The 11,022-nt window shown below is 42.6% G+C and overlaps 1 protein-coding gene across 1 annotated transcript in view; it reads left to right on the forward strand.

The window, feature by feature from the left end:
• The window catches only part of Uggt2 (UDP-glucose glycoprotein glucosyltransferase 2), a 106,541-nt gene extending 100,478 nt beyond the window's left edge, over positions 1-6,063 (forward strand). Inside the window, exons 38-39 of the mRNA XM_038310088.1 lie at positions 1,077-1,200; positions 5,868-6,063. Of these exons, the coding sequence (XP_038166016.1) occupies positions 1,077-1,200; positions 5,868-5,890 (147 nt within the window). The 3' untranslated portion in view covers positions 5,891-6,063. The remainder of the gene's footprint in view (positions 1-1,076; positions 1,201-5,867) is intronic.
• Positions 6,064-11,022: the final 4,959 nt, after the last annotated feature.

The following is an 11,022-nucleotide window of genomic DNA, read 5'->3' on the forward strand; positions in this document are numbered from 1 at the left end:
GGGAGATGACTGGGAATGACGTGGGCTTTTGAAACCTCAATGCCCACTCTCAGTGACACACCTCCTCCAATAAGGCCACACCTCCTAGTTCTTCCCAAACAGTTCCACAGACTAGGAACTAAGCATTCAAGTATATGAGCCTTGGGAGGCCATTTTTATTCAAACACCAAGGAGCTTAATAGTGAGAGAGTAAGGCTCCTCTATAGAGGAAGGATCTTGGAAATACGGGTACCATTGAGTTACTAGTCAGTATGCTCATTAAAGGACATGGCAGAAACTTGGGTGAGTCATGGAGAAGGGCCATGTTCTGGTATGCCAGGATGTCCCAACCACAAGGTGTCCCTGCCTCCTCTCAGTTCCCATCACATCCTCACTTAGAGAGCTCCCAGGCAAGGGTGAGAGATAACTCTGGAATTCCTGGCCTCCAGCAAGGACATTCTCAGACTGCTGCTGTGGCCTCACTGGTTCCTGGCTCCCATTCTCATTGTTGTTGAAGTTGTGATATTTTCAGCATATGATTGTGTCCCTGTTGTCTCCCGGTCATTGTGGTCCCATTGGCAGCATTCAGACAAGACTAGGTGCAGTGTAGATGATCTCGGTGAACGCAGAATAAAGCAGAGCATTGCCGTCTTCATGAGGCAAGAGTAGATGATGGCCAGAAACTGTCACCCTAATCTCCGTACTGAGCATGCTCTGTACATTTTTATACGCAGTAGACATTTCTAGACCTTTAGTGCAGAAGAGGACACATTGGTGATGCAATGCATTCCCCAGAAGGGCGTGTCTTTGTTCCTCCCGAGAGCCTCCTGGTGTGCTCAGTTCTCAGACTGGTGGTCAGTGATTACATCTGTGCTGCTCTAGTCCTCTGCTTCACAGGTAGCTGGCTATAAAGGGGTGGGAAGGCCAGCCTCGGTGTCCCCCAGTCCTGCCAGTGTCCAGTCAGCCAACACACGGTGTGGTTGTGCTTACGTCAGCCCTAGTGACATACACCCTAAGGGTCTCAAGTATTTCCTTTATTTCTCCCGAAATGTGGTCTTTTTTTCTGTTTTACTAACAAATTTTGTTTGAACTTTTAGTGCAATAATCCCAAAACAAAAGAACCCAAACTGGAAGCTGCTGCAAGGATTGTCCCAGAATGGGTCAAATATGACACAGAAATACGAAAATTATTAGATCAACTTGCAAATAAGAAAAGCGCAAGTAAGTGATTGCATGTGAGCCATGTGTTGTGTTAATAAGATCAGGGTAAGTCACAGACTCTAGTGAAGCCATGAAAGCACTGTCAGTACTTCATTAGGAAAGTATATGACATGATTAAAAATTTTATTTCAGGGACCGGAGAGATGACTCAGCACGTAGAGCACTGCTGCTCTTGCAGGACGCAGGGTCAGTGCCCAGCACCCATGTAGTGGTCACGGCCATCTGAAACTCCTGTGCCAGGGGACCTGGTGCCTTCATTTAAATTCTGTGAACACCAAGCATGGTGCACATTCATATCTATGCAGGCAAAAAACACATAAAATTAAAAAATAAATCTAATAAAAAATTTAAATAAATTTTTAAAGCATTTCACTTTACATAGGCTAAGCTCACAAATTATTTATTAAAATGTATATTAATTGTATATATTAGTGGCTTTCTCTGAAACATTTAAGCACATCTAAGACAGAGAATATCACTTTAACTCCAATCTTTATATACATGAGCAGTATAACATGATTTTTAGGAAGCGTGTTTACTAAAAGCAGTTGTTAAAAATAGAGGAACTTTTATCTCTAAGATTATATTGAATTTCCCAAATATGAAAGTGGTCAAAACTAATTAAAATGCCTTTGATAGCTCACAAAGAAGCATTGCCTCCTACCTTGAGAAGTGTCATATATAACACAGATTGCCCTTGTTCCTGGTCCTAGTCTCTTAGTTGTGAGTTGAATGTTGTGGACTTGGTTTTTGTCATTTGTCCTGTTCACAAAGCTCCGTTATCTTGACATTTCTCCACTGAATGTAATCATTCAGCAATGTTTGTCTTTCTCGGAGTTCACTTACTTCATCCAAGATACCCAATGCTTGCTTACAGTTTCTTATAATACTTTGTTTTTGCTTTTGTCTCTTCTGTTACAGTACATCCTAACTACAGCCTCCTCTCCCTCCACTCTTCCCCGTTACCTCCCCACCTCCCCTTCCCCCAGGTCCATTCCTCCTCCATTTCTCTTCAGAACTGAGCAGATTCCCAGTGATACCAACCAAGTGCAGCCTAACATGTCACAACCCCTCACATCAGTGCTGGACGAGGCAACAGCCCCCGTTCCCACTGTTAGGAGTCCCACAAAACCTCAGGGTAAACAACCATAGCATATATGCAGAGGGCCTATCTCTGACCCATGCAAGCTCCGTGATTGCGGCTTCAGGCTCTGGGAGCTCTCATGAGCCCTGCTTATCCTGTGGATTCTCTTCTTCTGGTGTCCCTGATACCTCTGACTCCTACTTGGATAGTAGTGCTCTAGTGAATATGGGGTTGATGAAATTTTTTTTCATTTCATAGTCTGCTATTTTGTCCTATTGGCAGTGCCCTTTGCCTTACAGAAGTTTTTCAGTTTGATGAGGTTCCATTTATTAATTGTTGATCTTAGTGTCTGCACTATTGGCATTCTGTTCAGGAAGTTGTCTCCTGTGCCAGTGTGTTCAAGGCTATTCCGGTTCAGCGTTTATGTTGGGTTCTTACATCCTCTTGGACTTGAGTTTTGTGCAGGATGATAAATGGATCTCTCTACACTCTTCCACATGCCAGCACCAGCCAGACCAGCACCAGTAGTTGAAGATGCCTCTTTTTCCTATTATTTATGGCTTTTTTTAATCAAAAATCAGGTGCCAATAGGTGTGTAGATTTATATCCAAATTTTGATTTGATTCCATTAATCAACATGTCTGTTTCTATGCCAACACGGTGCAGTTTTTATTACTACAGCTCTGCAGTAGAGCTGGATCGGGGGTGGTGCTGCCTCCAGAAGTTCTTGTATTGGTCAAGATTGTTTCAGCTAGCCTGGGTTTTTTTGTTTTGCCATATGAAATTGAGTATTATCCTTTCAGGTTCTGTAAAGAATTGTGTTGGAATTTTGATTGGGCTTGTGTTTAATCTGTAGATTGCTCTTGGTAGGATGGCCAGTTTTACTATGTTAATTCTACCTATCCAAAAGCGTGGGAGATCTTTCCATCTTCTGCATCTTCTTCAAGTTCTTTCTTCAAAGACTTGTGATGTAGGTGTGTCTTCTATCTATCTGATGATTTCATTGGATAATTAATAAAGAAACTGCCTGGCCCATTTGATAGACCGCCCCTTAGGTGGGTGGAGTAGACAGAACAGGAAGAGGAAGTGAGGTAGAAGGATCAGTTAGATGCCACGCCTCTCCTAAGTTAGTCAGACTGCCGTGCCTCTCCTCAGAGAGAGATGCCAGACACGATGAAGCGCCAGCCCAAGATGGACGTACGCTAGAATCTTTCCGGTAGGACACCACTTCGTGGTGCTACACAGATTATTAGAAATGGGTTAAAGCAAGATGTGAGTAAGAGGCTGAAACTAATGAGCCAGGCAGTATTTAAAAGAATACAGTTTCCATGTAATTATTTTGGGTGTAAAACTAACCATGCAGGAGCCGGGCAGGATGAAAAGCAGGCCTGCCCATAGCTCCTCACTACAGACTTAAAGCTTTTGTCATGCAAGCTTTCACTTGCTTGGTTAGATTTAACCCAATATCTTTTATATTATTTGTGGCTATTGTGAAGATGTTGTTTCCTTAATTTTTTCTCATCTGCCATTTGTGTATAGGAGGCTACTGATTTGTGTATAGGAGGCTACTGATTTGTGTATAGGAGGCTACTGATTTGTGTATAGGAGGCTACTGATTTGTGTCTAGGAGTCTCTACTGATTTGTGTCTAGGAGTCTCTACTGATTTGTGTCTAGGAGTCTCTACTGATTTGTGTATAGGAGTCTCTACTGATTTGTGTATAGGAGGCTACTGATTTGTGTCTAGGAGTCTCTACTGATTTGTGTCTAGGAGTCTCTACTGATTTGTGTATAGGAGTCTCTACTGATTTGTGTATAGGAGGCTACTGATTTGTGTCTAGGAGGCTACTGATTTGTGTCTAGGAGTCTCTACTGATTTGTGTCTAGGAGTCTCTACTGATTTGTGTCTAGGAGTCTCTACTGATTTGTGTCTAGGAGTCTCTACTGATTTGTGTCTAGGAGTCTCTACTGATTTGTGTCTAGGAGTCTCTACTGATTTGTGTCTAGGAGTCTCTACTGATTTGGGGTCGGCCTTGTCACTTGGATAAAGGTGTTTATGAGTTGGACTCCCTGGTAGACTCTTTGGTTGCTATGTAAACTACCGTATCCTCTGCAGATAGTGACTCTGACTTCTTTACCGTGTATCCCCTCCATCTCCTTCAGTTGTCTTCTTGCTCCAGCCAGAATCTCAAGAGCTATAGTGAACAGATATGGAGTGAACAGCCTTGTCTTGTTCCTGATTTCAATAGAATTGCTTTGAGTTTTTCTCCATTTAATCTGATTTTAGCTGTAGGTTTGCTGTAAATTGCCTTTATTATATTTAGGTATGTTTCTTATATCCCTAATCTTTCCAGTACATTTATGACTGGGCATTGGATTTTGTCAAAGACATTTTCAGCCTCTAGCAAGATGACCATTTGGTTTTTTTCTTTGTTATATGATGGATTACATTGACAATTTCCATATGTTGAATCATCCCTACACCTATGAGATGAAGCCTGCTTGATCATGGCAGATGATCTTTCGATGAGTTTTAGATTCAGTTTACAGGTATTTTTGTTGAGTGTTTTACACCTATGTTCATAAAGGAAATTGGTCTGTAATTATTTTTCTTTGTTGAATCTTTGTATAGTTTGGGTATCAGGGAAATTATGGCCTTCATAGAAAGAATTGGGCAGTGTTCCTTCTGTTTCTGTCTTCTCTAAAATCATATGGCTCTAGGCTTTTTTGGTTGGGAGACTTTTAATGTCTGCTTCTATTTCCTTAGGATTTATAGATCTATTTAATTTGTTTATCTGATTTTGATTTAACTTTGGTAAGTTAATTAAGAAAATTATCCATTTCTTTTTTTTTTTTTTTTTTTTTTTTTTTTTGGATTTTTCGAGACAGGGTTTCTCTACAGCTTTAGATCCTGTCATGGAACTAGCTCTTGTAGACCAGGCTGGTCTTGAACTCACAGAGATCCACCTGCCTCTGCCTCCCGAGTGCTGGGATTAAAGGCGTGCGCCACCACCGCCCGGCTCCATTTCTTTCAGATTTTCCAATTTGTGAAGTACAGGTTTTTCAAGTATGACCTCATGATTTTCTGGATTGCCTCCGTGTCTGTTATGTTCCCCCTTTTGTTGCTGATTTTGTTGATTTGGATGTTCTCTCTGTATGTCTTTTGTGTCTTCAGTCAGCCCAGGCAGCATAGCTGTGTTCTTAAAGACCTGTGTCGGGTATTGTTTATCTTAAGCTACATGAGGTTTAACCCTATGTCATATTTGTTTATATAATATTTTAATTTTACTTGCAAAATTCTATTTGTGTTTATATATATGTGTGTGTGTGTGTTTCTTGTTCTCATAGACGTGTGTGCACATTCTATAGGTGTTTAGACACATTGATGATGTGGTAGGATGGGTGCCAAAATGTCCACACTGAATGACAGACAGTTTTAGAGAGTGAACTAACAGGCAAGTCTCTGTCAGAACTTGGACTCTCCATATATAACATATATAGCATATCTAGTATGGATATCCTCATGACATTGTAGGCTGGTTTTATGAGATTTCCAAATCTGACTGCACCTTTGCTTCCCTGCAGTGTCTGCGCATGATGAGCTCTAGCACTGGGTTCTGGAAGATGAACTAGGATGAAAGTCTGCCACCTGCTGGGCATTTGTGGAACTGCTAACCAGTAGGCCACTTCATTCAAATTTCCGACCTACTATTCACTTTTTATAAACTTTATTTAAAATACTTGTAGAGTTTTAAAATAAACTTAATTTATGTGGTTGATAGATTATTCTTTTTTCTTAAGATGATGATGATGATGATGATGATGCTGATGATGATGATGTTTTACCAGTTAGTTTCATGTTGTCAAATGTCCTGGAAGGTCCTCATTGCCGTTTATCAAACCATCAACATCTTTTAGTATTCCAACTTTAAGTACACCCATATTTCCTTACTCACAGAATGTATTTAAATTACAGGAATTCATGCTTTTTTAAGAAAAAGGACTCATGGCTCTCTCTCAATTATTAAAAATAAGCCAGTTTTATTATCATTATTAATGGAAGTTGTGTTGCACTGTGATCATTTATTTAACTTAAATCCTTATCTGGTGCTGTGTTTACATTGTTTCATAAAATGATAGGCATATCCATACATGTATGCGTTTTTTAAAAGATTGAATATTTTTTATAGAAACTAAACAAAAGATGTAAACCTTATAGTCCTATAGAAACTAAGTAAAAGGTTTCCCCAGCTGTGTTTAAGTAGCTAAATAGAAATAGTAAATATTTTTTAACTACTCACATATTCTGTCCTTATAGCATCTTGGGACTAAACTATACTTCATTTAGTGTCATTTAGAGCTCATCCACCAAAGTGTGATCAGGGTGTCCAGCCTGTGCCCAGCTCACGTGTGCTGTGGGCTGCATTCATTCCAGGGACGGTTATCAGTGAGTCCCAGCACATCTGCAGATGCAGCCCTCTGTGCAGTGTGAGAAGGTTGCATACCTTTGATAGGTCTGCCAGAACCATTGGAATTCCTGACAGCTTGAAAAGCTCTGCAGATCGCTCCTGAGAAACATTTACTAGAGCTAGCGACTGCCTAGTGTCCAGGACGCTTCTGGTTACTTTCAAATGGAGTGGAGCAGGCCATCTTGAAAACCTCCCGTGTAATGAGGAACCCTCTAGAAAGGGGCTATTCATCTTGGGACAGGTATGTAAACAAGTTCCATACTGAGACAGAAGCCATCTGTGCCTTGATTCCCTTTAACCCTTCAGTTAGATGATCCACTGTATCTTACAATATATCCTAGAAAATCTGAAAAATGCCCAGTTCATCAGCTTTCTGTGGCTGTGACAGAGTACTCCTCAAAGAAAGGTTTGTTTTCGCTCAGGATTTCAGTTGCCCACATTGCTTTGGGCTCGTGAGAGCACAGTACATCCTAAGAGCTCATGAGGAGGAGGTATGGTCACCTCGTGGCTGCTGGGAAGCAAGAGAAGGAGAGAATGGGGTTGGGGTCTCCATACCCACAAGGCATCAATAGCCTCACTTTTTCCCACTGGGTCTGATCTCTTAAGAAGGCTGGTAACCAAGCCTTTCAGGATGTGGACCTTTGGGGTATAGATCCAAACCTGAGCAATATCCTTCCCCTGACAGTCCACATTCCAATTAAGAGAATACCTTCCTCTGCTTCTTTGCTCACTGTTTTTATTGACTTTCAATTTCTATTGTAATTAATTTCTGCCTTAAAATATCAGATTTCATAGTTTCCTTCTATCATATTGTGATTTGAAAGACTAAATTTACATGTCTCATTTCTAGATTAATATATATACTAGAAAATCCAGATTTTTGAATTATGTATTTTTTTGCAAGAACGTTCTTTTTTAAAATGCTTTGTGCTGGCTAGTTTTATGCCAACTTGATAAAAATCTAAAGTCATCTGAGAGGAGGAAACCTCAGTTAAGAAGATGCCACCATAAGATGGGGTTACAGGCAAGCTTGTGGGACATTCCCTTAATTAGTAATAGACGGAGGAGGGCCTGGCTCACTGTGGGTGGTGCCACCCCTAGGCTGGTGCTCCTGAGTTCTATACGAAAACAGGCTGAACAAGCAGAGGAACGAGTCTGTTGTTTCCTGTGGCACAGCGCTGCACCTGAACCTGCTGTTGTCTTAGCTACTGACTGTGGCTCTGCAGCAGCTGCCACACTGCTAAGGCCAAGGCCAGCGGGACTTCCGTGTCCCACCGCACCGCCTCTGCCACTGCTGCCAATATAGCTTTTAACTAAGTCTCTGTTGTTCTACTTTATCAGTAAAGACCCAGGAGCCATATGCCGGGTGAAAACCAGCTAGCTCAGAGGCAGGGACAGCATGCTTTTGTTGCCTCCCTGCAAAGGGAGCTTCTCTTCAGCCACCCCAAACAAAAAGGACTACCAAATTCAAAGTCCCTTCCTACTACTTCCTGTCTCTGTCTTCCTGATGTCCTCTCATGCTCTATAACTTTTTTTTTTTTTTTTTTGCAACTGGTTGCTTGCCCCACCTCTCAATCTATGGTTGATTTTACTTAATCTTTTAAAAGGGTATATAATAGAGATGAACCATGCCACAACTGAGATTTTTTTTCCCCAGTAAATAATGCATTCTCATGTTTCACAGTGTGACCAAATATCCTGCAACAAATCAGCACCCTTCCATGGCCTCTGCATCAGCTCCTGCCTCCAGATTCCTACCCTGATTGGGTTTTTGTCTGTCCTGACCTCCTTCAGTGAGTAGTGATGTGAGAGTGTGAGCCTAACACACCCTTTCCTCCCCAAGCCGTTTGGGTTGTGGTGGTCCATCACAGCAATGACGACCCCACCATAACTAGGGCAGGAGTACGCTAGTGCAGAGAAAGACGTGATCACACTGTCTCAGGGAGGATTATGGAAGGACCTTGAACTCTGATCTAGAAAACCATTCAGTGTGAGAGCTCAGTGCGCTGTGCCCTAGGAGCCTGGAAGACAAGAATCTTGAAAGCAGTGCAAACCATTAGAGGCCTGGCTTGCGAGGTTTCAGGGGAAGCAAAAACCCTCCTTGGGCATTTGTGTGAGGTGCCTGGCATCTGGTGAAATGGAGCTGAAGACTCTGCTGTGGTTAGGAAGAAACCAGAACCATTGAAGCAAAACCTTTATTTTGCTGGAACAATGGATGCTGGCCAGCTGTGGTTAAGAGCCCAGCATCAGTGAGGTGGAGTCTTCCGGGGTTTCCAGAGTCCGCACACAAGCTGTGTTCCAGAGGCAGAACAGGCGGGCCATGTGCTGGCAGTCAAGTTTGGTAACGTGAGATTGGCAGCTGGTACTGAGTTTGAAGGCATGAAGGGGTCATGGAGAACAGCTGAGTCTTGGCACGGTGAGAGGCCATTGGAGAAGGTGCAGCCTCAATAGCAGCTGAAGTCTCAGAACTGAAGGGTTCATGCAGAGAATCTGAGGTTTGGCACCATGAAGTGTGCCCAGGAGAAGCTATTGGTGAAAGTGCAGCCCAGCTGCAGCAGGAAATCCCAGCATTTTTGAGATGCCAGTACCATGGGACAACCACCACCACCAGCAGCAGCTGTGCAGTGGAGCCAGCCTGAGTCTAGAAGACAAGCTGTGTGCACTGCAGAGCCAGAGGAGTGACCCAAGCCCCCTGGAAGAGTCCAGAAGATTGTGAGTGAATCCCAAATACTAAACATAGAGTGATTTATAATGTTAAAATTTGGTATTTTTATCTAATTGTGACTAGTTCTTCTCTCTTGAAATAAAGTATTTAACTTACCTTTTATTTTATAGGAGCCCACACTTGACTTTTGACTTTAAGACTTTGTTTGCTTGCTTGTTTATTTGAAGACTGAATTTTTAGAGTGTTTGAATTAGTAAGATTGTGTGCTGTGGGACAATCTTTGTAGCCTGTGAATATGTGTTGTTCTCATTAGAGTATAAAGAGCTAATTCCCAATAGCTGGGCAGGACGAGATTAGGTGGGATTGGTGGACAGGGAAAAAGAGTGCAGGGGAAGGAGGCAGTCACCAGGAACCACCAGCCAGCCCCAGAGAACGCAGGAGATAAACATGCCATGCTGAAAAAGGTACCGCCATGTGGAAGAACAGATAAGAAAGAGCTAGTTAGTAACAAGCCTAAGCTATCAACTAAGCATTTAAAATTAACAATAAGTCTCTGTGTGGTTATTTGGGAGCCGCTGGTGGGACAGAGCTGAGTTGATGGACACGAAAAGCTCTGCCTACAATTGTGGGGCTTTTTAAGTTTGGAAAATAGTTTATATTCTGATGTTTATGTTAATGTGTATCTTGGGTATGAACAAGAAAGATTATGGCTTTAGAGATGTGTGTGGCAAGGGATCAATTGTGCTGGATGGTTTATGTCAACTGGACACAAGCTAAAGTCATCTGAGAGGAGGGAACCTCCATTAACAAAATGCCTCCATAAGATAGGGCTTTAGGCGTACCTGTAGGGCATTTCCTTAATTGATTGCTGGATTGGGCCCAGCCCATTGGGGGTGGTGCCATCCCTGGGCTGGTGGTCCAGGGTTCTGTAAGAAAGCAGAGCAAGCCATGGGAAACAAGTCAGCAGCAGCCTTACATGGCCTCTGCATCAGCTCCTGCCTCCAGGGTCCTGCTCTGTTTGAGTTCCTTCCCTGACTTCAGTGATGAACAGTGAACTGTAAATCCAATAACCCTTCCCTCCCCAAGTTGTACGGTCATGGTGTTTCGTCAGTAATGGTCACCCTACCCAGGACATGGCCCATTGAGAATTCTGTTAAACTCTGAATCTCCACTGCTCGAGTAAGACGGGAGGATGCAGCGAGGCTGAGGGGCCATCTGGGTCTATGCTCCTGGTCACAGCACAGTGCCGTGCGGAACTGTATCCATGATCCTGAAATCTGGCTCTGCCATGCAGGCACACCATGAAAGTTTAACCAGAAAAGATCCTGGCAAAAGCACAATGCATTTGTAACTGAGCAGTTTCCACTTTCTCCGCTCAAGGAAGAAGGTGAAGCATTTCCTAGGCTGAGTAAGAATGCTTTGACCCTTACAAAGTTGTAGTGATTCGAGTAGGCCCTACCTATAAGCTGAAAACTTAATTTTCATAGCACTCAGATGCAAACGGTTTCCTTTCAGAAATGTTCACCACTTAGCTCTAGTTTACCCTCAAGTCCCTAATGAGGGAAAATCAAAGACACACTCATCCCTGCCAGCTAGAGAAGATAAA

This window comes from Arvicola amphibius, chromosome 13, assembly GCF_903992535.2.
Source record: "Arvicola amphibius chromosome 13, mArvAmp1.2, whole genome shotgun sequence".
NCBI classification, from domain to species: domain Eukaryota; kingdom Metazoa; phylum Chordata; class Mammalia; order Rodentia; family Cricetidae; genus Arvicola; species Arvicola amphibius.